The 27,197-nt window shown below is 41.9% G+C and overlaps 1 protein-coding gene across 1 annotated transcript in view; it reads right to left on the bottom strand.

Annotated features, from left to right (window-relative positions):
* LOC116979077 (TNFAIP3-interacting protein 1-like) overlaps positions 1 to 27,197 on the bottom strand; it is a 51,164-nt gene that overhangs the window by 15,338 nt on the left and 8,629 nt on the right. The window contains exons 3-5 of the mRNA XM_033030525.1: positions 16,532 to 16,706; positions 7,950 to 8,093; positions 2,167 to 2,289 (exon numbers count right to left, since the gene is read on the bottom strand). Coding sequence (XP_032886416.1) covers positions 2,167 to 2,289; positions 7,950 to 8,093; positions 16,532 to 16,706 — 442 coding nt within the window. The remainder of the gene's footprint in view (positions 1 to 2,166; positions 2,290 to 7,949; positions 8,094 to 16,531; positions 16,707 to 27,197) is intronic.

Below are 27,197 nucleotides of genomic sequence, written 5' to 3'. Positions count from 1 at the left end.
CATTATAATAATAATAATAATGGATGGGATTTATATAGCGCCTTTCTAATACTCAAGGCGCTTTACATCGCATTATTCATTCACTCCTCAGTCACACTCGGTGGTGGTAAGCTACTTCTGTAGCCACAGCTGCCCTGGGGCAGACTGACGGAAGCGTGGCTGCCATTCTGCGCCTACGGCCCCTCCGACCACCACCAATCACTCACACACATTCACACACAGGCAAAGGTGGGTGAAGTGTCTTGCCCAAGGACACAACGACATTATGCACTCCAAGCGGGATTCGAACCGGCCACCTTCCGGTCGCCAGCCGAACACTTAGCCCATTGTGCCATCTGTCGTCCCAGTGAGTGAATGGGAGTGGTCGAGTGCTGCTAAATTTCTACCACTGGACACTGGTATGAAGGATACGAAAGCAGAAGTTATAAGCATCAGTTTCCTGGAGTTTCTGAATCTCAAACAAAATGAATCGTTTTGAATTGATGGTGAAATTTTCCAGAACATTCAAGTCCATTACATTCAGTTGTCAAAGCCCTAATCTCTGGAATTTCCCTCTAAATGTCTGTATTACTCTTCCTCTTTTAAAATGGTCTCTCTGATCATTGTTCTCAGGATTTGGTGTCAATTTTTTAAAGTATTATGAAGCTTTTGGAATATTTTTAGATGTTAAAAGTGTAAAATAACTACAACTTGCTGCAAATAATCTTCTCTATAAATGCTCAAGTACTATATCAATCTTTCATGAAGTAATAATTCAGAGGTTTAAGGGCCTGTCCCACTGTCCGAGGTAATTCAAGAGTTCTCCCGAGTTTCCCCCGATTCAAACGGAGAAATACGGTAATAGCCATTCGTAGGTACTCGGGGCTCTCGTGGACATTTTTCACAGTGCCGAAAAAACTTCACGAGTTACAGCGTTTCCCGAGTACCTGCCGTTAGCATTACGAGCCGCTACGAGACATCCACGAGCTCCAACGTAGCCGCTACGTACATTCCACGAGTTTGATTTTTTTTTAAACTTCGGAGAGTGCTTGAATTACCTCGTACAGTGGAACAGGCCCTTTAAGTAGAATATTTGAAAATAGCTTGCAAAAATTTAAACATTGTAACATTACTAGTCTGCGCTTTTATAAAACACTGATGTATCATGTATGTACACACACACATACAAACACACAAAATAAAAACTAGACATGCATCATCCATCTTATTTAGAGCGATGTGCAAGAGATGCTGTATGAAGGATGCTGAACATTTTGGTTTAGTTTAGAGATTCAGCGTGGAAACAGGCCATTTGGCCTACCGAGTCCACGCTGATCAACGATCCCCATACACTAACACTCTTGTGCACACAAGGAGCAATTTATAATCTTTACAAACCTGTACATCTTTGGGGTGTAGAAGGAAACCAGGGAGAACATACACACTCTGTACAGACAGCACCTGTGGTCAAGATCGAACCTGGGTCCCTGACGCTAAGGCAGCAACTCTACCATCGAGCTACCGTGCCACCCCGTGTTAAATGAAATAGATGATATCAGAAGCTAAATAGACATAATGGTGCTGATGTTGTGAGCGTGCATAGCATTTACACTAAGTGCTTTACACTAGCAGATTATGTTGTGCCAAGCCAGTCATATCACAAAACAGAAATTATTGAAATATAACTAATTTGACAGCAACTGTTAGAAAAGCAAGTCGGATCACAATATATTTTGTGGCATATTTGTTGCAACTTATGATTATAAATGAATGTTAGAATCATGAATCACAGACTGGGCAGGCTGATGAAGATGCCGGATCTAAAGTAATTCCATTTACCTGTGTTCAGCTCATATCCCTCTAGACCTTTCTCATCCATTCACCTGTCCAAATATCTGAGTGGTTATTTTTACTCCCAAGATGTTGTTGCAGCCAATTCTATTACATAGCTTAAGCATATAAATTCACAGGATGTTACATTTCATCAAATCGTTTGAGCTTTAATTTAGTGTTAGAAATATTAAGATAATTTAAAATGGAATTCAATTAAATACTTTATGAGTTGCAAGCCTGGAGGGGATGTAGTCTTTGTCCCTAACTTGAAGCTAAATTTTCCAGTCAACCTTTGTGCGGCTGATAAATATTGCCCAGCGTACAATTCCAGCAACCTGCAGGTTAAAGACTCACCGGTGGTAGTTGGTCTCCTCTTGTGGTGCGTAAATTATTTTCTAGCTGTCTCACATAATCTTGGAGCTGTTGATTCCTTTTCATCTCTTGCATAAAGCATTGCTCATAGTACTCCCTTTTGCACTAATTTAAAAATAAATAAAAATGTGGAGTGATTGAATATGAGTATTCAGCAGTGATTAACAAACAAAATGTTTTGCATCATATAAACTGACATGAGGGTGGGAAGGTGCTAATATTTAATAGAAAACCAGCAATAAGAAATATGGTCATTATGGGGTGAGAGCACTGGAATTAGATAAGGAGGTAGTACTGCATTAGAATGGAGAAGACCAGGAAGGATTAGAGAGTAGACACAAGGAATTGGAGACACTGGTTTGCAAAGAAAGACACAAAATGCTGGAATTACTCAGCTGGTCAGGCAGCATCTCTGGGGAACATAGATAGGTGATGGCGATGAAGGGGAGAAAGCTGGAAGAGAGGGGGGATGGTCTGGCAAGTGACAGGTGGACACAGGTGAGGGGGGGGGGGGTTGATAGGCAGATGGTTTGTCAAAGGGTCAGAAATGAAAAGATAAAAGATGAGAGATAAAGATAGAACAGGTGAGAATTGTGAAGCCAAAGGAACGAATATAGGTGGAAGCGAAGGAAAAGGGGAGAATGGGTGCGATCCCAGGTGTGGAAAAACTAGGAAGGACTATAAGGAATTCAAAGATCAATTTGTAATGTAAATGTAAATGCACAAACTATGGTGCAAGAGGCTGTCAAATTACAAGTACAAATAGTTGACTAGGGAATATAATGAGAGGTCACTGTGAGATAAGGTTTACATTAGTGAAGGAGAAGGGAAAGAAACAATCAAAAATAAATTAGAAGAGGGTTAACTTCAATGGAATGAGAGGATTTAGAAAGGATTAAAAGGAAGACAAGATTGAAAGTAAACATGTAATGAAAAACTAGAACATTCAAAGAGGGACATGATTTAGGTACAAGGTAGGTGTATTCCCATTGGAGGAAAAGATAGATGAATAAAAGTCTGCACACTTTGAATGATGAGGGAAATGCAGAACAAAATAAAATGAAGAAAAATAATACACATCAGGTAAATTCTTCAAGCAAGATCCAAGCCAAATATAAATTGAAATGAGGAATAAAAAATGACAGAAGGAAATTAGTCCAGTAAAGAGAACATGTGAGAATTGAATAGGATTTAACAAAAGGGAACTCAAAAATTATTTTGTATTTTGTTCCGTTTAAATGCACCGCCTTAGACAACAGTTCAGCAGCATGTTACACATAAAGGACATCAAGGCATGCAAGCATTTTAATCTAATTCCCTTTCATAGTAAAATCCAGGGCAACATCAACATATGGGGTATGTCCACTCAATATTGTTTTCTTTTTAAACTAAGCTTTGTATTGTGTTGGAACAATTGCTCAGACCACAAGCCTCAAATTTCTACACGGACTTAACCGATATAAAAATTTAGATTCGGACGCATATAGAATTCCAATGATCTCGGTTAATTTAAACATTGTTCACAAGATCTTCTGGAATTATCCAAAGATCAGTGAACTTCAATATCCAGCTTTTCCCATGTCAGTAAATCACTCTTATGAGGAGAGCAATTTCTCTACAATGCCAGGGTCTACTATTATGTTTTGAATGCCGATAAATCAATGAACAAACTTAGAAATTTAATTTCCATAATTTGTTATACTTGTCTGTGACTAAAATGCCTGAAGTAAACTAACACTCAGCAACCTGGAATGAAATTAGGAACAAATGCAAGTATAAAATGGTTTCACTTGTGAATGGTATTTGAATCTTTCAGCAGTTAATTGAATTTCTCGCCAACTCTCAATTGTTGATATCAATAGCTCTAGATAAGGACAGCTGCTTGTTCTCAATGTGCCGTAAATTGCTTTAAACCAATGTAGTTGTGAAGTACAGTTCCAGTTTAATTGGAGTATCACATGGCAGATAGTTTTGAATATAGCAATGAGATTAATCACCACATAGACTGTGAACGGGGACCTGGAACCCAAGAGGTTTTGCCTGCTTCTCTTATCAAGCCAGTGCCAGATTTAATTTACATGTAGGAAACAGTAGTGGCCTCGGCTCAGCATCATTTCTGAAAATTGGCAGCTATGGCAGCACATCACTCCCTCAGTACTGCAGTGAAGACTTAGACTAATGCTCTGGAATGGAGCTTGAACCCTTGAGCAACCGGGCTTTCCATTAGCAACACATTATACAGGCAAGAAGCTTAATCTGATCATAACTGCCCCTTTACTGCCACAATTCAGGCACATACGAAGCTTTTCAAAAAGGGGGGTGGCATGACAGGATTACAAAAAACTTAATGTGAAATAATGTGCGCACTGCGCACATCATGGGCGCAAAGCGTGAAGTCCCTCGATGCCAGGGTCCAGGGCACGCATAAGGGCCCTGGAAGCTCAGGGGTTTTAGATGTTCTCTGATGCATTCTGAGCCTTATTTTGGAGCATTTTTGCACCAAATTCATGACCAATATTTCAGAAATTAACAGGAACCTGAGAGGTAGCTTTTTCACACAAAGGGTGCTGGGTGTATGTAACGAGCTGCCAGAGGAGGTAGTTAAGGCTGGGACTATCCTAATGTTTAAGAGACATTTGGACACGTACATGGATAGGACAGATTTAGATGGATATGGGCCAAACGCGTGTGAGTGGGACTAGTGTAGATGGGACATGTTGGTCAGTGTGGGCACGTTGGGCTGAAGGGCCTGTTTCCACACTGCATCATTCTATGACTAAAAAATTAAGAACAAAAATGCATGTAGATAAGTAGAACAGATTTGAAAGTGGAGTGAAATGTAAAGGCAGAAAGGGGTTTATGGGTGGAAAGGAACATTGGAAAGGAGGAGGGAGAGTGGGCTTGGGCAGATGGTTGTAGGGAAAATAGTCACAAAGTGCTGGAGTAACTCAGTGGGTCAGGCAGCATCTGCGGAGAATATGAATAGGCGACGTTTCACAGAGTGCTGGAGTAACTCAACGGATCAGGCAGCATCTCTGGAGAACATGGAAAGGTGACATGTCACAGAGTGCTGGAGTAACTCAGTGAGTCAGGCAGCATCTCTGGAGAAAAGGTATAGATTATATTTCGGGTCAAGACCATTCTTCAGAAATATTCATGATGTGACATGCATAGACATTCCTCAATGTTACCCAAACCATCGTGAGCTACTTTGTTACGGTGCTTGCCCTCTCCTATAACGTCTCTGCTGCCTTGGGTGATGCAGGACAGGACACAAGCTTTGGGACACGGTGTGAAGCTGTTGCCGTCTGTCCCAGCTTGGTAAAAACCTGGATGGAGTGGATGTGGAGAGGCTGTTTCCACTAGTGGGAGAGTCTAGGGCAAGTGGCCTGAGAATTAAAAGACATTCCTTTAGGAAGGAGATGAGCAGGAATTTCTTAAGTCAGAGGGTGGTGAACTGTGGAATTCATTGCCACAGACAGCTGTGGAGGTCAAGTCAATGGACATTTTTCAGGAGGAGATTGATAGATTCTTGATTGATACGGGTGTCGGAGGTAATGGGGAGAAGGCAGGAGAATGGGTTTGAGAGGGAAAGATAGATAGAGTCATAGAGTGATACAGTGTGGAAACAGGCCCTTCGGCCCAGCATGTCTCATCTGCACTAGTCCCACCTGCCCACGTTTGATCCATATCCCTCCGAATCTGTCCTATCCATGTACCTGTCTAACTGTTTCTTAAATGTTGTGATAGTCCCTGCCTCAACTACCTCCTCTGGCAGCTTGTTCCATACACCTACCACCCTTTGTGTGAAAAATATACCCCACAGATTCCTATTAAATCTTTTGCCCTTCACTTATGTCCTCTGCTCCTCGATTCACTTACTCTGGGCAAAAGACTCCTGCTTTCTCCCCATTACCTCCGACACCCGTAGCAATCAAGAATCTATCAATCTCCTCCCAGTGAGGGTGGTGGGGGTGGCGTGGGCCCAGCGGGGGTGGCGTGGGCCCAGTGGGGGTCAGCGGGGGTGGCGTGGGCCCAGCGGGGGAGGCGTGGGCCCAGTGGGGGTGAGCGGGGGTGGCGTGGGCCCAGTGGGGGTCAGCAAGGATGGCGTGGGCAGGAGATGGCTTGGGCCCTGGCGGCGGGAGGAGGCGAGGGGAGCGGGCCCTGCCGCAGCGGCGTCTGGTGTTGGGGTTACAGACGCTGGGTTCAGATTCAGCCACTCCCGCCCGGCAACGGGAGAACGGAGAACTGGCCGTTTCCAAAGTGGAAACGCTGATTTAAAAAAAAATTGTTTTTGATTTTTTCTTACTCTGGTGGGGGGGGGGGGGGGGGGGGAGGGGGGGTGCATTCGCACCCAACGCACCCCCGCCTTCGGACGGCCATGCATTTTGTCACCTGGTCTCACTTCTATGTTACCTAAACTAACATTTCTCTTTCCCAATTCTGTTGAAGGATCCCAGACCTGAAATGCAAATTATTTCCCTTACTCACTGGCTAAGTGTTTCCAGAATTTCCAGGCAAACACCATATTTTAGATCAGATTTCGAGCATTTACAGTTTTAAAAAATATGTTTTTTGAACCCTCAGGTTTCTAAGAGGCAGGAATGTTACCCTGGAGTAAGATGGGTAAACAGTAGGAATCCGATGTGGAAGAGTCACAAAGATAGTGTAGAACTCACTGAGCAGTTTTAGATAGAAGCAGAATACTTAATCTGCTCAAAAGGAAAGAACTTTGTCTCTTATGTTCTTTCCTCTTCTCTGAGGGTTCCCACTTTGTAGTGGTCAAGTTTTCATATGCCCAAGATCCCGAGAACTAAACCACAGAAAGGACCCACCAGGACGACTTTGAGTGATCACCAATGATATGTTCTTTCTTGATTACCATTTCATCACAAGCAATCTGCTTGAAACAGGGACACAGACTACAGCACCACAATACATAATGCCTTTGTTTGTGCAACTGTGTGTTTGGTAACAACAAAGGCAGTGTTGTGTTAAATCCATCCAGCACAATGTTGCAATTACTTTTGGCATTCACCACAGACTCAGTAGCATGACCTTCATCACAACACAACTGAGATAAGTAATCTGCTATTGACTTCAGTCAAAGGGATACTTTAGAACTGCAAGATTCTATTGGTCTGCTTGCACTCCCTTTACAGTGATTGAACTAAAAGCATAACCTTTCCCTCATTTGCCAATAGATAATATAGTTAATGGATGCTTTAACAATTTAGCAATTCTGATGATAACTTTTTCAGGATATATAAACTTTAAAATGTGCTTTGAAAAAAAATGCAACTTTAAGGTGATAATGCTCAAAGTTTAAAAAAAAAAATTCCAAACGAAATAATTTTCCCATTCATCTAATTTTCCCATTTCATTCACATCCAATCCCATTTTCTACAATCTATTTTTTTTTTTAAATGTCATTCCATATTGTAACATTTGCCATTTTTTTCTTGCCAAACATTTCTTCTTTCGCCTTGTTATTCATTTCCCCCAACGTGGCCTGGCAATCTCATTACAGGGAATGACAACTATGCAGGACTTCTTGCTCTTGCTTACAATGTTTATCTATGGTATTCTGGGCCAGGTCCAACTGGACTCAGGTCCAACTGGTGTCCATTCCAGTGACCTCAAGAGATAGCTAGTGTTGCCAGTTGGTGAGATTGATTTGTCCCAGAAACTGTGAAAGACAGCGAGACCCAATGCTTCATATAATTTACTAGAAACCGATGTGTTCCAGAGTAAACTGTCTGTACCTGCTCACTGTCTAGTTTCTTAGAAAGTGCACATGCATGTTGGTTGGTCTCAGAAACCTCCATCTGCAGTATTGCCACTCTTTGCTGAAGTTCACTGGTGTTGACTCGATAGAACTGGTCCCAGTCTTGGTTGAGTTTCATCAGCTGAAAGAAGAACGCATATGATAAGAATGGAAGAAAATAATGCTATTAGTTTGTGTTCAGTAAGTTCAATTTGTCTTTACTGAATGATATGAATTACTGGAGAGAATTCCCAATCAATTGCCCATCATTGCCTTAGTGAGCAAAGAGGAGTGATTTTACTTCGGAGTCACGTGAGTGACTTCGTGAAGAACCCCGCCTACGGCGCATGCGTGTCATATCGCATACACGCATTGAACGTGTCGGACCTGGGGAGGACGTCCCCTTGAACGGGAGAGGAAAAAAGCCGGTCGACGGCAGGTAAGTGATTCTGCATTTTCACCGTTTTTTAGGAATGGATAGAGGACGCAGAAAGGCTGTGAAGAAGCTGCAGGATGTCGGCGGTAAAGGTGCCGGGGACCCGCAGCAGCAGCCGACGGCACAGGCAGTTTGCGTTGAGCCAGCTGTGCCAGGTTCAAACCCCGCGCCGGGAAAAACTAATTCTAGACCGGGCGGGAAGGCGAAACGCAAAACGAACCGCTGGGAAAGTGAGCCCGAAAAATCGCCGGTAAATACTTACTTGTATAGCAGTGATGATGACCAGCTGCAGGGCATAGAGCAGCCGGCAGCGATCGCATCTGCAGAGCTCGGAAAACAGTACGAGTGGCTGCAGCATGTGGGGCCGTCATCTATCTGTTTGGAGGAGTACCGGGACGGCGAAAAACGGCGTTTGCAGCGGCCGGGAGCAACCAGAGCCGGTAGGCATGGCGACGAGTTGCGATTTAAACCGCGTGCGACTAGTGCCCGAGGGCACGAAAGTCGGCAGGAGCGGTGGGCTAAAAAGAAACACCCGCGAGCGACTAGTGCGGGAGAGCACGAAAGTCGGCTGGAGCGGTTGTGGGAGGAACATCTCCATAGTGTCAGGCTCCAGAAAATGGATAAAAGCCGCACACATACAGGTGTAAGTCCCTCAGAGCATGGCCAGAAAAGGCTGCTGGACATATCATCCTCATCTGAAGAGGGTGTTCAAGGGCTGCCTGACTCGGACTCTGAACAAGAGTCAGAGCCACGTTCCCATATGGAGGATGAGGGAACACAGTTGCTGGACATGGTGCACACATATTTCCAGCAAGAAGAAACTGGAAAAGACCTAGAGGCCAGGATGGCGGCCAGCATTGATTATATGACGACCCATCACCTCAAAACTGATACCTTAGCTGAGGTATGGGCAAGACATTTACCTCCGCGAAATTGTGCGGCTCTGAATGTACCCAAGGTGAACCGAAGCATTTGGAGACACGTGGGGCAGGATATTCGGAGTCTGGATATAAAAATACAGAATGCTAGTAAAGGACTCTCGGCGGGTATAACAGCTTTGGCCCGTACGCTGGAAAATGTGGATATGTCCAATGACATGAAAGACGCTTTAGCACTGTTTTGCAATGTTCAATTTGAACTGAACAACATCAGGAAAGGGGCTATTCAGCCAACGTTAGACCCAAAATTTGCAATCCTGTGCAAACAGAAAGCCATAAAACCTCAAAATTTGTTGTTTGGGGGTGACCTATCAAAACAGGTCAAAGATTTGGAGGAAGAGGCCAAAACGTTGGGCCTAATAAAAGCGACCAAAGGATATGTCGGAAAACGGTATCATCCTTATGGGACGACTAAAAAAGCAAGTACTAGTATGTATAGTACGAAAAATTGGAGAGAGGCCAGAGGAAACCAGCAACAGCGTCCTTTTTTAGGGGTTGGCCCGGGACGCCCACAATGGAAAATGCGGAAGCCTCCACTTCAACATTTACCCCACTTTCAACCTCAAGGCCCTCCGCAACCTCGGTTAAGACCAAGAAAGTAACACCACCGATAACCATGGAGGTAGGTGGGTCTGTGCCTCAAAAATTAATAAGGAGCACAGAACTTGGAGGGAGGTTGCAATTTCATTTGGAAGCATGGTGTAAGTTAACTGTGGATAGGTATATCCTTAGCAGTATTAAGGGATATCTTATAGAGTTTATACACATACAAGAACCTCCAGTACAACATACACCGGACAGAACTTATATGCTTACCAAATTAGACAGAGCTAAAGCAAAAATTGAAATACAAAGGTTGTTCACGAAAGGAGTAATTGAAAAAACCAAACATGAACAACAGGAATTTGTCTCAAATATATTCATTAGACATAAGAAAGATGGGGGTTGCCGGATAATTATTGATTTATCAACACTTAATAAGTTTGTACAATATGCTCATTTTAAAATGGAGTGATGGCATATTTGGATGATATCTTGATTGTGGGGAAAACTTATGAATTGGCTAGTAGAGCAGTGGTTGCCACAAGAAAATTGATGGAACAGCTGGGATTCATTATCCATCCAATTAAGTCAAGATTAACACCTGCAACTAATATTGATTACTTGGGGTTCACTATTAACACACTTGATATGTTAGTGACTTTACCTATAGGGAAAGCCACTGAGTTCCAAAAGGATTGCACAGAGCTTATTAATACCGTTAAACCATCCATTAGACGGGTAGCCAGGATTATTGGGAAAATTATAGCCACGTTTCCTGCCATTCAATTTGGACGATTGCATTACCAAAATTTACAGAGAGAAAAAATTAGAGCACTAAAAATTAATAGAGGCCATTTTGATAGGCCTATGGAGCTAACAATTAGAGCTATAAAAGAACTACAATGGTGGGAACAAAATGTTATATATAGCTCCAACCCAATAGTTATTCCAAACCCATCTGTGGTATTACAAACAGATGCCAGTGCACTGGGTTGGGGAGCAACGGATACCATCTCGAGCTCTGGAGGGAGATGGAATATACAGGAAACTAACCTACTTACCACAAAGGGTATAAATTACTTAGAAATGTTGAGTGCTTTTTATGGTTTAAAATCTTATTGCTCGGGAATGATTAACCAGCATGTTAGATTGCAGATAGACAATACCACGGTGGTGGCATATATAAATCATATGGGTGGAAATATATCAATATCCTGTGATGAATTGGCAAACCATATTTGGGAATGGTGTATCCAAAGGAATATTTGGTTATCGGCTACGTATCTACCAGGGATACTTAATTCAGTGGCAGACGCCAGGTCACGAAAATTTAATGAAAATACGGAATGGATGTTAGACAGAAAGATATTTGCTGATATCACAGCAAAGTACGGAAGGCCGGATATTGATCTTTTTGCATCCAGGTTAAATCATCAGTTACCTAGGTATATATCATGGGAACCAGATCCTGAGGCAGAAGCTACAGATGCATTCTCTTTGCACTGGGGGGAAATGGTTCATTTATGCATTTCCTCCTTTCTGCCTCATCAATCGGGTACTACGGAAAATTCAGCTAGACTCGGCATCTGGGATTCTCATAGTACCTGATTGGCCTACCCAACCATGGTTCTCGGTGCTGCAGGATTTGGTGCTTACACCATATATTACTTTAAAACATAGTCCTCAGTTGCTGGTGCATCCGGTGACTGGGGACAGCCATCCTTGCCATAATTATCTAAATTTATTGGTTTGTAGACTCTGAAGGAACCATTTCGGCATATGGGTTTATCTGATAGAACTGTGGACATGATCACAGCAGCACAGAGACTTTCCACTCAAAAACAATATTTATGTCATGTCAAGAAATGGACTAAATACTGCCTGGACAACAATCTAGACCACAGAAAGGTGGATATTCCAGCTGTCCTAGAATTCCTCACAAGCCTGCACTTTGAAGGACTCAGTTACAGCACGGTCAATAGTGCTAGGAGTGCCTTGTCCAGTTATTTATGGGAAGGCACAGAAAGACAGGGTGTCGGCTCACATCCTCTAGTAATAAAACTGCTACGAGGCATCTTTAACACTAACCCACCAAGGGCTAGATATAGCCAAATCTGGGATGTGAGCGTAGTCCTAAAAATGTTACGGAATTGGTCACCGGCTACGGCATTACCGCTAAACTATCTAACTATGAAAATGGTTATGCTTATGGCGCTGGTCACAGCGCAAAGGGTCCAGTCATTACAGAAGTTAAGATTGGATAACTTGACGGAGGCGACAGGAAGGCTGATTTTCGTGATCCAGGGCCTTATTAAGCAAAATAGACCAGGATCAGCGGGTCAGGTGATAGAGTTCATAGCCTATCCACAGGATGAACGTCTCTGTGTAGTAAAACACATCATGTTATATATGGACAGAACGAAGGCTATCAGAGGCAATGAAAAGGCTCTTTTAATTAGCCATAAGAAGCCATACCATAAAGTCTCGACTCAGACCATTTCACGGTGGCTGAGATATTGCTTAGTTCAGGCAGGAGTGGACACTAATGTATTCAAATCTCACTCCACCAGGGCTGCATCTACATCAGCAGCTAATCGCCTGGAGGTACCGATGGACAATATCCTCAGAACTGCAGGATGGTCATCAGAGAAAACGTTTCGCACATATTACAACAAACCAGTTAGAAAAGAAGAAACGTTTTCGGGCAAAATTTTGAGTTCTATTTAATTTACACCTGAAGCTTATAAGGTTTATAAATTGATTTAATAAATATTATTTACAATTTTTGCTTAAAAATGTTGGTATCATTGTGTTTTTTTTTTTTAAATACCAGTAACAATTTCTCCCAAACTACCAAGGCAGTTGTGAAGATTGGACTCGTTCCACGGCATGAGGTCACAGAGCTTTGAAGTCTTCACGAAGTCACTCACGTGACTCCGAAGTAAAATAGTAAGATTAAACGAGAACTTACCAGTTTGAAGTTTGATCTTTATTTTATGAGGAGGAACGTTGAGGGAATACGTGCCCTCCGCTCCCACCCTTATATGGTCATATCTTAAACTGGTATCTCTTTAATAATCTTACTATCTTAGGTCATTATTTTCTATCTGTGACCTCACACCGCTGCTTTGAAGAATGACACGCATGCGCCGTAGGCGGGGTTCTTCACGTATTCCCTCAACGTTCCTCCTCATAAAATAAAGATCAAACTTCAAACTGGTAAGTTCTCGTTTAATCTTACTATTATATGAATGATACTTCACCATCAATTCAGATCATTGATTACACTACTTGACAGTACTCTCAGTTCAGAAAAAGCTTTCTCTGTATGTTCTATTAAATCCCCTTGACATCTTAAAATCTTGATTAGGATGCTTATCACTCTATGATGCATGAGAATTACCAGTCAATCTAACTTTTGAATAGAACCATTCTGGAGAATCTCCACTCGCACCTTTTCAACATAAATTTAGGACACAAGTCCTGGAGTGACTCAGGACAGGTGACGTTTCTTAGTTACTTAATTTCTTTCTCCTGCCTTAAATAATGAAGTAACATCATAGCATTTCCAATCGAACTCTATAAAAGCCCATTCTAGAGAACTGTGAAAATTACAATGAGTAATTTTGCAATTCCCACTTTTAATTTCCTCCCTTGGTTATAAAATTAGGCTCTGGATTATTATTCAAAATTACATTATTTTGTCCATTTCACTTTATTACATAGTAAATCCAATATGTTTTTCTCTGCAATTTATGTTGTCCTCTCCTCACTGTGGAAATAAACATAAAAAATATCTTGCATGGGCATATATGTTGAGTGGTAACAACCTGTATCATTACCTTCCGTAATCACCTGATGAATATAAAGTATTGTTTAGAGAACAGTAAAGAACAAAGTAAGCAATCTCTCCCAATGACGTTGAACATTAAAACAGTACACTGATAAATTACCTTCTAATCTCAAGGTATAGTCAAATACAGTACTGCCATCTCAAATTGGCGAAATTGACATTTGTGTTAGACAAGACATCTGACCAATCGCTAAGTATGCCCAGGTTAAGTTGTGTATCTCTATTCCCAAGGTTATAATCAGGCACGTGCCGTGAGTAATTACTCAGGGTAGGCTGTCAGTCAGCTTTAAAAAAATCTTAAACCGCACATGCTCCAATTGTTCTCTCCGTCTGAACATCTCTCACCTGCCGCTCGCCGGCTTCGCTTATGTCAGCCGCTTCCCGCAAATCCTTAAATTCCGACAGCCGAGTAACCTCAATTGGTCCCTTGATCGCGCTGTCGGAATTTAAGGATTTGCGGGAAGCGGCTGACATGAGCGAGGCTGGCGAACGGCAGGAGAGAGGTTTTCAGACGGAGAGCACTGCCAGAGGTGAGCGGGGGCCGGCAGAAGGAGCTGAGGTGGCGACCGCTTGCAGTCACCCGAGCTGTCCGGTCCCGGCGGCCACTCGCAGCCACCCGAGCTACTTCTCCCCCCAGACACAATGAAGTGGCTCCGCGCCTGGAGCGTCGCGGCAAGTCAGTTGCTGGCATGATCCCTGACCCCCTCCTTCTCCCATCCCCAGCGGTGCTGTCCTTTTACAGCCGCTTCCCATCAGCTGCCAGCAATGACGGATAGACTTGGCTATCCCTCAGTACAACAACATCGTTCTTGATGTTGCTGTACTGAGGGATAGCCAAGTCTATATTTCTTGGCTAACAACCTTCCAACTTCGGCTTCCAAGACACATGTAAATTTTGGTGCCTTATTTTTGGGTAAAAAAATAGCGTCTTCATTGCTGGGAAATACGGTATTTAAAAATATATAGCACCAAGAAATCTACTTACCACTTAATTTGTACACAAACTCCATTCTTTTCTCTTTGTTTCCTAAGATATTCTTAAGATAATGACAATCCATGTTTGGAAAAACCCACCAAGAAACTTGCGCTGTGCATGCGCAGTAGGCTGATGCACATGTGCAGTACTGCAAAGGCAGAATTTCAGCTGTCTTCAGTCCCTTGGAAATTGACAGCTTGAACATCGTCGACGGCACGTGGGCTGCACAGACCTCCACTTGCCACTTTTCATTTCACTGCACATCTCGTATGTGTATGTGACGAATAAACTTGACTTGACTTGTTACATGCACTGCGGATGAAGCACGGAGAATTATGCCTACCTAAGAGATCGATCTCTTAGGTAGGCATTATTTTCCCATGCCTTTACTATTTGTATTTAATAATTACCATGTTATAATTTTAGTCAGGGTAGGCAGTGCCTGCCTTGCCCACCCTGACGGCACGCCCCTGGTTCTGACATATTTTCATGCACTGTTAAAATTAGTCTATCTCCTCTCTTCCACTGACTTTCTTGACAATACTCATTAACAAATACCCCAAAGTGAGTAGAATAGCTCTGCCAAACACAAGCTTCTCCAGTGGACACATTCTGCTGAAAATCACAGTGCCCCCGAAACAAAGTTTACTTTGTTTCAGTTTAGCTTATTGTCAAGTGTACTGAGGTACAGTGAAACGCTTTTGTTGCGTGCTAACCAGTCAGTAGAAAGACAATACATGATTACAATTGATCCATATACAGTGAATAGATACAAAAGGGAAGACATGTTGCTGTAACAATAGAGATTTAAGTGTGGAGCAATTATAATACGAGTTTGTAGATCTGCTTCTGTGGCTAGCATGCAAATAGTCGACTGGGTTGGGCACTTCCCTCTTACACAAAGAAGATCACCTAACATTAAAACACAATGTTGACTGTATAGCTACTCTCTATATGGATTTCTATAGGATTTTAACAGGTAGAATCTGAATTATTCAAACTTGATAAAATTTCAAATATTCTAACAGAAGTATTCTCCAATCACCAAGCTTATTTTGTTTTTCTAATCACATTTAAAATAGGTGATCTGTGAAATTGGGTTTAATTTGAAACTTGCTGTGCATGCACAGGGTGGTTCCATTTTAACAACAATCATATTATGACATTCATTGATTATATCCAGCCTTAGGATGTCCTAAGGTCATTAAATAAATTGGACACAATGGTATAGGCCTGTCATTGTCAGCTGCAGTGTGCTGTCAGCCTATAGCCTATTACCTAGTTTAGATGGGAATATCAAACTTCACTATCCCAGGGGCTGGTGATAGGCTTAGAGCGAGAGCAAAAAGTGCGCTCACCTCTACTATATCTTCTAAAAGTTGGACATTTTTTACCCTTCATACTTTTCTAATAATCACCCAGATTGATAGTTTGCTTAATTAATCAGGGAGAAACAAACAGCAAATTATTTAATTAGAGAATGAAATTGAGTGAAACCAAAAAAAGAGACAAATATCTTGCTGCAACAAACAACAGCAAGCAATCGTTCCCTCAATGAGTTGATAATAATGGACTTGACATTCCAGTTACTAATGTGCAATGATGCTGGAAATACCATTGACATCAAAAGGGCAAGCATTCAGCAGTCAAGACATGTGATTGATTACTTAGCAGCTGAGAAGCAGCCTGTACTAATTATAAACCACTTTCTGCTTTGTACTTTACACAGAAGTGAAACATCAGCAGGCTGTTACTCAATAGACTTTGCCTATGCAAATAACTAAATAGTGCACAAGTTCCTTAACAAAATAGAGAAGTGCAAGAGGGCAGATACCTTTTGGTTAATACGTCTCAGTTCAGTGTTCCTGTTCAAAAGGAGTAGCTTCTCCTCATCGGCTGCAGTAACGCTCATGCTATCTGTGATGGAGGTCAGATTCTCCTCCTCTCCTATCTCAGTCCCATTTTGTCCCAACTGGAATGGCTCACTTGGTTTTCTTGCGATGCCTCCCCTAAACAAAAAGATATTGTTTAATATCAGAGGTTATTAACTGGGATATTTTTGTCAATCATACAATACAAAGGACAAAATCAGTAGCACTGTAAAACTTAGGTAATCTGGATGGATTCAGAAGACAAAGTTAGATTAGATTAGATTAGATTAGATTATTTAATGACCACACAGTCAAGCTGGTGGAATTCAGGTTCAGTACAGGATGTTACAAGGTAGGCTGATTCCCGTCAAACATAACATAAAACACAACATCATACAATATACAGTACATGCATGGGGAGGATATGTGCTGTTATCATAGTGTGTTCAGAATTCGGATTGCGTGAGGGTAAGAACTGTTTTTAAATCGAGATGTCTTGGCGGGCAGTGAGCTGTAGCGCCTTCCTGATGGCAGCAGGTGGAAGATGTGGTGAGCTGGGTGGGAGGGATCAGAGATTATTTTCTTCACCCTTGACACGGACCGTTGTGGATGGAGTGATTCTATTGATGGAAGGGGAGTGCTGATGATTTTGGATGCTTTGTTAACTATGCGCTGTAATTTATTACGGGAGTGAGTGTCTAAACTGCTGAACCAGACTGTAATTGATGAAGTGAGCATGCTTTGGATGATGGCTGTGTAGAATCGGATTAGGAGGTGTTTCCTTACTCTAAACTTCTTGAGCTGGCGGAGGAAGAAGAGTACACAAAATTGCTGGGGAAACTCAGCGGGTGCAGCAGCATCTATGGAGCGAAGGAAATAGGCGACGTTTCGGGCGTCAGAAGTCTTTGGTTGGCTTTTTGTAGATGTGATTGAATGATTTTTAAATTGTAATTACCAATTAACTCCAAGTCAAAGCAAGTATTATTGGCAGCAGACTGTATGTGCAGAATTTTCCTATTGTGAGATAAACATCTTGTTTCTATTGACGACAATGTTCAAACTCTTCAATCAAATTTCGATCTTTAACTCAGACATTTTCACTTCAATTAATTTAATTTACCAAATTAACATTAAATTCCAGTATTCATCTTTCAAAGCTGCTGTTTCTCACAATAATGGTACCTGTCTTAAAGTATATGACAAAACAATTACATACTCTGCAGGAGACAAAATAAAAAAAACTAAATACCATCCTCCTCCATAATATTAACTTGACGGTCAGGAACTAAGTGTTCGAGTGTAGTGATCGGTGTACCTATCCATGTACCTGTCCCAAATGAGTTTTAAATATTATGTGTAAGAAGGAACTGCAGATACTGGTTTAAACCGAAGGTAGACACATAAAATTGGAGTAACTCAGCGGGACAGGCAGCATCTCTGGAGAGAAGGAATGGGTGATGTTTCGGGTCGAGACCCTTCTTCAGACTGGTTAATCATAAAGGAAATGAGAGATATAGATGGTGATGTGGAGAGAAAAAGAACAATGAATGAAAGATATGCGAAATAATAACGATGATAAAGGAAACAGGAAAGTAAGCTGTTTGTAGGGTGAAAATGAGAAGCTTGTGCAACTTGGATGGGGGAGTGATAGAGAGAGAGGGAATGCCGGGGCTACCTGAAGTGAGAGAAATTAATATTCATACCACTGGGCTGTAAGCTGCCCAAGCAAAATATAAGATGCTGTTCCTCCAAATATTATGTGGCTCAACCTCTGGTAGCTTGTAACATATATGTATCACCCTCTGTGTGAAAAAGTTGCCCTCGAGTCCTTATTAAATCTTTGTCCTCCCACCTTATGCCTATGCCTGCTAGTTCTTGATACCCTAATCCTGGGAAATAGACTGGAATTCTCTGCCTCAGAGGGCGGTGAAGGCCGGTTCTCTGGATACTTTCAAGAGAGAGCTAGATAGTGTTCTTAAAGATAGCGGAGTCAGGGAATATGGGGAGAAGGCAGGAACAGGGTACTGATTGTGGATGATCGGCCATGATCATATTGAATGGCGGTGCAGGCTCGAAGGGCCGAATGGCCTACTCCTGCACCTAATTTCTATGTTTCTATGTTTCTAACTAGTTCCCTTACCTCAATGGGCTCATAGTTATCATCATTTTATGAACAGCTTGTTATCCTAAAAGTCTTTCCCTAGACAGCATGGATCAACACTCCATCACTATCCTGCCCTTCCCCACCCCCATCCCCCTTTCCATCAACTCCCAGCTATGTTCTAATAACATAATTTAATGCAGAAATCATGTCAAGACTCACAAGTGTGATTCATGTCCTTAACTGTCTGATTGCATTTCCAAGGTAACGTGAAATGATGTTACTATGTTTCACTCCATGGCACAACTACTGAAATAAATTGTGGTACGCAATATAACTTCTTACAGTGTACAATCACAGATTAAGCACAGCATTATGAGCTTTACTGAGGCCTATATGTTCAGCAACTGGTCAACGTTTAAACAAAACACTAATTTATTCTCAGTTATTCTCCAAACATCTTTAGTTTAGTTTAATGACACAGCGCGGAAACAAGCCCTTCGGCCCACCAAATCCGCGCCGACCAGCGATCCCCGCATATTAACAGTATCCTCCACATACTAGGGCCAATTTTCACATTTACCAAGCTAATTAACCTACAAACCTGCACATCTGGAGTGTGGGAGAAAAACAAAGATCTCGGAGAAAACCCACGCAGGTCACGGATGTGAATGTACAAACTCCATACAGACAGCCCCCTTAGTCGGGATCGAACCCAGTTTTCCAGCGCTGCATTTGCTGTACAGCAGCAACTCTACCACTGCTCCGCCATGTCGCCCTATTTTTTAATTTTTTATTTATTTTTAATTTAATTTAAAATTTAAAATTTTAATATACTTTAATTTTACTTTAATTTCCAAAATAAATTATGTTTCATCAATTTTTCACTGTGTTTGCTAGTGGTGTTTTATTTAGTGTGTTTTATAGTGGTGCATCTAATATACAGTAGATTGTGAGCAGTAATGTTTCCTAGGTGTAATATGTTATGTGACTAACTGCTCTCTAAGATGCACATGAACATCGATGGTTGCAGAGGCCATTTGCAAGTTGCTCATAAGTTTAATTTAGAGATACAGCATGAAAACAGGCCCTTCTGCCCACCGAGTCTATGCCAATCATCGAACATCCCTATGCTAGTTGGGCTTGGGCGCAATCTTGTTTTGTATCTGGAGTATTGTGCTCACGTTTAGTCATGTTTTAGCATGAAAGGTGCCATTAAACTAGAAAGGGTTCAAAAAAGATTTATGTTGCCAGGACTTGAGGCACTAAGTTATAGGGAGAGATTGTGCAGTCTAGAACTTTATTCCTTGGGGCATTTGAGACCAAGGAGTGACATTATAGATGTGTACAAAATCCTGTGAGACATTAAATAGGGTGAATGCAGTCTATCTCCCAGGGTTAGGGTATCAAGGCATGGGTACAAGGTGATGGAGCAAAGATTTAATAAGAACCCAAGGGCAACTTTTTCACACAGAGGGTGATTTATAAATGTAACAAGCCAACTTGGTTGAGCTACGTAATATTATAACCCATTTGGACAGGTACATGGAACGAAAGGGTTTAGAGGAATATGGATCAAACATGGGTGAACTAGCATAGATGGGCATCTTGTCTGGCATGGGTAAATTGGGCTAAAGTACCTGCATCCATGGCATTAGACTCTATGACTATAATAATAATAATAATAAATTTTATTTTCGGGCGCCTTTCAAATCTCAAGGTCACCTTACAAAGATTAAACAGAAGAAAAAAAATATATAATCAGAGAAAAATAAATAATAAGGACATCATCAATACACAAATTATAGATAGAAATCGCTCCAAAGACACAAAATCAAAAAATCAAAAAAAACAGTGTGAACAGAGAGCAGCGGCAGCTAAAGCGCGCCAGTGTCCACTCTCACTTCCGACAGCCATCTTGGACACAGACTAACAAAGTACCTTACACACAGAAAAATCATCCCCCCACAGTGGTTACCACTGTGGGGGAAGGCACAAAAGTCCAGTCCCCAACCCCAGTTCCCCAAAAGTCAGGCCTATTAAGGCCACCGCTGAGGCCCGATGTTCCTGGCCGTTCTAGCCGGGTGGTCTTGCCCCGGCGTCGGGAGAGTCCTCACAGCGGCTGGGCCACCTGGAACGGCCGCTTCCTAGCAGGGGATTGTCGGCTTCCGAAGCCGACAAGGACGCACCGAGTTGGAGCTCCCAGGCTCCCGATGTTAATGTCGGCGCCGCCCGCTCCGCTCCGCAGACCCGCAGCCCGGAGGTGTTGCTCTCGGCGGTCCAGCTCACCGGAGCTCCAGCGCATCGATCCAGCGCGGCGACCCAGGCAAGGCATCGCCCGCTCCGCTCCGCGATGGCGCTCCAGCGCTGTGCCGCCACCGAAGCCGAGGTGCTGGGCAGTCCCCACCAGGAAACGGCGCTCCAAGCCCGCTGGTAGGCCACGAGGACGGGTCGACGGGCAGCCCAGAGAAAAAGCTGCCTCACCGACCAGGTAGGGACCTAGAAGTAAGGTAACCTCCTTCCCCCCACAATAAGAAGTCCATTTCTCCGAAAAAACGACGAACAAAACTAACTAAAAACTGGAAAAAAAATGAATTAAACGGACGGCTGCTGGTTAGCAGCTGTTTCCCAAGATGGCTCCTCCTCCTGATGACTCAGTAGTGATGACAAATTCAAAAAACCCTTCCATATGTACATAAAGAAATAGGCCAGGACAAAAATGTTCAGAATGAAGTTAAGATACAAATATAAGACAGAAATCCTACGACCCCATATACAGCCAGTTATGATTAACTTTTGGCAGACTCATGTAAGCATTGTGGGAGATTGATGTTCCATTCAACAAACCAATAGAAAAGCTGCGATACAATCTCAACTCAATAAGCACAAATCTCAACCACAGAGAGGTCAGGAGAAATGATTCATGCTTACACAGTTAAATATTCCCAAATGCTAATGCGGCATTGAAACTTCAACACATTCTTGGATGGCATGTTGATGGATACATTTGTGTGCAAATTAATGAACATTAATATCTCGTCAGTGCAAGAGCCAACATTAGAACAGGTATGTAAGAAATCTACATAAAGGGAAATCACCTCTAATGACGTAAAGGAGATTTTGCTGGCATAGAATGTTAATAAATACCACAAGTGCCCTATGTAATGCTGTGAAATCCAACACTGAGTCTAGATTGATAGGGAGCGAGTAAAGGGCCTGTCCCAGTTGGGTGTCATTTGCGCATCATGCAGGTGGAGCGTGAAGATTTTGTGAATCCCTAAATCCTAGGGCACCACGCGCAACTGCCTGCGCCACCACGTCTCATCTCACGCCATGCGCGCGTAATGCACGTCATGCGCGCTTCACGTGCACGTCATGCGTAAATGATGTTGCGTCATGCATCATGACGCGTAAATGATGCGCAAATAATGCCCAAGTGGGATAGGCTCTTAACACAGATAACAAGTTTGACGGGATGCTCTGTTACTATTGTAATGGGAATCATTCAACACAAGGGCGGCACGGCAGTAGTGTTGCTGCCTTATAGCGCCAGAGACCAGAGTTCTATGGGTGACGTCTGTACGGATTTTGCACGTTGTCCCTGTGATCTGCATGGGTTTTCTCCGGGATCTCCGGTTTTTAATTCCACACTCCAAAGAAATACAGGTTTGTCGGCTAATTGGCTTGGTACAATTGTAAATTATCCTTAGTGTGTTTAAAATAGTGTAAGTGTGCGGGAATCGCTGGTCGGCATGGACTCGGTGGGTCGAAGGGCCTGTTTCCACACTGTATCACTAAACCAAACTAAACAAGAAGGTCAGTTCATAGAAGCGAGATGTTTTAAATATAGTAATGAAGACCACATGACCTCTACCTACTGTGTTACACTGTACAGCAAGCCAAAGTAGTGGCACTTGATGTGCCTCATACAATGAGAACAAATTGGTCTGAGTTTTATCCTCACAGGAGAGGCTAGACAGTTTGGTTCTGTATTAGTTGGAATTTAGAAAACTGAGAGATGACTTTATTCAAATATATATGAGACCACGGGGGGGGGGGGGGGGGGACATGTTTTCACTGATGGGGGAGTCTATGGTTTTCAATTTGGGAGACAATTATTTAAAACTGAGATGGGTAGAATTTTTTTCTTTCAGATCGCAGACAAAGACAAAGACAAAGACCTCAACATTTACCCAATTCTGGACATTTGTAGAGAAGTATCAATGCCGTCAGATTTCTGTGCAAACCTTCCACGGTACCGAACCACGTCATCCAGTGTTGAAGTAATATGAAGCATATCAGTGAAGGATAGATTAGCAAAAGGCCACCAATATGAAGCATATCAGTGAAGGATAGATTAGCAAAAGGCCACCAATATGTGCAAGAAATGTGCGAGTCCTGATTGGTGCATTATTATATCATTTGCATGCTGAGCTTACAGTTGTTCAAATTATCAAGTTCTGGTGTGATTGGTCACGTCAAATACAGCAGTCATGAAAAAGCTAGTATTTGCATTTCAAAAATTTGAAAAACTCATAATGAGAAGGGGCCACTGATAATTATACATATATATATATTTGCAAGATTTTGCTTATTCTTACTGGGACGACTAGTTATGTTCGGTTTTGACCATTGTTTGCCATTCTGAAACCAAAGTCAGCAATTCCCATAATGGTAATGTCAAGGATACAGATTTAGGCCTCCAACTGTTCCAATACAGCTGTGACATTGAGTTTGGACTATCCAAGCAAAGTGCAACAGTTGATGCCTTGTTGAAACTCTTTACAAAGGAGCCATGATGCAAAATTAAAGCATCTCTGGTGAGAAGGAATGGACGCGTTTCCTTCTCTCCAGAGATGCTGCCTGTCCCGCTGAGTTACTCCAGCATTTTGTGTCTACCTTCGACCTGAATGAAGATCTCCATCAACCCATTGCCTCAGGTGCTATGACTTATTCAACAACCATTGTTATTGCATTGTGGGAACCCTGGGTAAGGATACCAGAGGAATTGCAAAGCAAGATTATGGAATAACTTGGAGGACACTTGGGGATTAGAAATATTGAGACCGCAGCTGTGGATTTGTCCATTGGTTTTGCATGGACATTGATATTGAAGATCTTGTCATGACCTGCAACATCATTCGTGTGTGCCATTGTAAATTTTTGTTAAAAAAAGCAGGGACAAACATGTTAGTATTATTCAACAGCCATTCAAAGCAGTTAGAAATAAAGCATGTGGAGTCACCACCACTGAACATCTGAAAGAGGAATTAAGATCCATCTTTGTGCTCTTATGACTAACGAAATCAAGGGATATGGGGAGAAAGCAGGAACAGGATACTGATTCTGGATGATCAGCCATGAAGAGCCAAATGTTCTGCTCCTGCACCTATTTTCTATGTTTCTATGTTGTAACCATGGTTTTCTGGAAAACATCATGCCCAACAATAGTTTACAGCTCATGATGATCAGTCTACGATGAGCAATGGAATAATGACAGTTTCACTTCTCTTTCCCATTCAGGTTCAAATGGGGAAGTGGGAAGATGAGTTTACATTAAATTAGACATCAATAAAGCAACTTATGAAGGCCGATCAAAGGTCATGCTGTGCTGCCTTGCACCATTTCTTCCATGCTTGAGAATATTGCCACGTTCCTTAATAGTTTACACCTCTCCAGAAACTCAGGTGCCAAGAACATAATCCATATCCCCTCTTTCCTGCATATCTATGTGCCTATCCCAAAGTCCCTTAAATACCACTATCCTATCTGCCTCAACTACCACCCCCAACAGGCGCTCACCGCACTCTTTGTAAAGAAAACTTTCCCTGCACATCTCCTTTAAACTTTGTCCCTCTCACTTCAAAACTATGCCCTCTAGTATTTAATTTTCCCATTGATCCATCCTGGGAAAAAGGTTCCGACTATCTACTCATCATTTTATATTCTTCTACCAGGTTCCCCCACAACCTCTAGCGTTCCAGAGAAAACAATTCAAGTGTGTCCAACATCTCCCTGTAGCTGATATCCCCTAATCCAGGCATCATTCTGGTAAACCCCCTTTGTGCTGTGGGAGGAAATGAAAGTTCCCACACAGACAGCACCCGTAGTCAGGATTGAAACTGGGACCCGTGTGTCCGACGCTGTAAGGCCACAACTTTATGGCTGCGATACCATGCCGCCATTTATGTGATGTTGTTCTTCCAGTTTGTGCTTAGCCTCGTACTGGCTGTGGAGAAGACCAAGGGCAGACAGTCGGTGTGGGATTAAGAAGGGGAACTGAAATAAGGGCTCACTGGCTTGATTTCAAGAATTAAGAAATTTTCCTAATAACGAGATTAGTCATATATTCTCCAGAGTTTTGGTGATCTTCTTAAAACAGATAAATCACCGAAGGGATTTTTTTTACAGCGTAGATACGGAAAGCATGTTTTCCCAAGAAGCCCAATTTGAAGAATGTATCAGTCTTACATAAAAGGAAGCCTGTTGCTTACAAGTGAAATAATTATGTTATTAACGTGAGGGAGTTATGTCATGTCACTTGGAATTCTCTATCCTAAAGGATTGTGGCTGCTACATTATAGAAGTTAGTAGATATTTCAAAAATAAGAAAATGAAGGGTTATGAATTGCAGGATGATGCAACTGGGGTAGAAGACCTCCCATTATTGTGGGATGATAAATGTTACTTTTTAGGCTGAAATGACCAACTTCTGCCGTTGATCTTGCTGTGCTAACACTTTCAGTCCTTGATAATGCAGTGTTATGTAGTGAATTAAGTATCTGGTAAAGCAACATATTTTAATAATTATTAGACAAAGAATACTAGCAAAACCATAGGCAGTTTTCTGTAGACTTGGGGTTTAAATATAGGTGCAGATCTGCCAATATATTTATAGTACAGCTCAAAATTATAAAGTGAAGAAAAAATTACTGTTAAAATTTTCCGTGCTGTAATTGGTATATGGTTATATGGTTATAAATTGGATTTAAATCATATCTATCTTGAGAATCTTTCAACACATGAGGTATACTACCCATACTATGCAGAAGTGAGGCATTAAGGACTGTAAATCTCACATATTTTTCTAAAGCAGGATCAAGTCACATGCTTGGTTGGCCAAAGACAGATATTTATAATGCTTCCCTGGTGACAATTCTAACAATATTGACTCAATTTCCTGTTGTTCTCTCTTGACTGTGACTGTGACTTGACATGCTTTCATTGCCGTACTGAAGTTGGTAATATGAGATTTGTGTATCACTGGTCGGCAATTTACTAACGATTTTTTAATGACCAATTTTTGAAATTCATGGAATGTTTGGTAATCTCAATTTATCAAACAATTTTTATACAAAGTTTCAGTTCCCTCATATTATCTATGGCAGTAAGAATGTCCCACATTCCCTTTGTATCTGTTGGAGAATAAATTATTTTTTGCAGTGAGCTTTGCTTAATATTCAATGATGGGTGACATTATAATTTATTCAATTTAGGGACCTGATTCATATTTTAAAAGCCTAACACAATAATAGGTGCAACATTTTCCAGAATTTATTTTCCCGTTCAAGTGGTTTTATTGGCAATTCATTATTGGCAATTTGCAGGAATACAGATAGATAATATTGCTTCAATGTAAATCATATTACAGTAGCAGTATTAAGAAAATTCCTTTACAGATCAAAATAAACTTTAGATTTGTCCATAAAATAACATGCAAATTGGTTAATCTAAGCTGTTTTATATGGAAAAAACATCACAATGATCTTCTAGCAGGTACTGCTGATCAATTTAGAAAAGTCTTTTAATTTGTAATTTTTCTCCAAAACCATCCACACATAATGTTTAACTGCCCTTTAAGTAAGTATTAGCTAGTAATTTCATTCAAGCATTATATCTGGTAGTCCAGAATAAACCACAAACATTACCTCCATTTTAAAAGAAGTCACTTTGGAAATGATGAACACCTCAAAAGCCACAAAGAACCTTTGCAATTCATTCCCACAAATGGTTTAAGTACATATCTGATACTCTTTATTCAGACACAATTATCTACAGAGGTAACCAAAATCTTAAAATTCAAGATTCCTTCAAAATGGTAACTTAGATTTAAACCTCCTCCAATAACAAGAGATAGTTTAAAGGGCCTGTCCCACTTACGTGTCGTTGGCACGCAAATTACGCAACCTCGTGGTCGCGTTAAACCGCAATGGTCACGCGAAGGTTGCGCGCGATTTCATGCGTACGCACAGCCGTCTGGAGCGCGTGACGTCATTTGAAGATGGACACAAAGCTGGAGTAACACAGCGGGACTGGCAGCATCTCTGGAGAGAAGCAATGGGTGACGTTTCGGGTTGAGACCCTTCTTCAGTCTGAAAAGAAGGGTCTTGACCCGAAACGTCACCCATTGCTTCTCTCCAGAGATGCTGCCGGTCCCGCTGAGTTACTCCTGCATTTTGTGACCATCTTCAATTTTCTTGGCCCCGCTCAGGGAGTAGGAGTGGGGGCGGATCCGGACCGCAACGGCC

The sequence above is a fragment of the Amblyraja radiata genome, chromosome 12 (genome assembly GCF_010909765.2).
Source record: "Amblyraja radiata isolate CabotCenter1 chromosome 12, sAmbRad1.1.pri, whole genome shotgun sequence".
Lineage (NCBI taxonomy): Eukaryota > Metazoa > Chordata > Chondrichthyes > Rajiformes > Rajidae > Amblyraja > Amblyraja radiata.
This window is presented reverse-complemented; position numbering and strand designations above follow the sequence as displayed.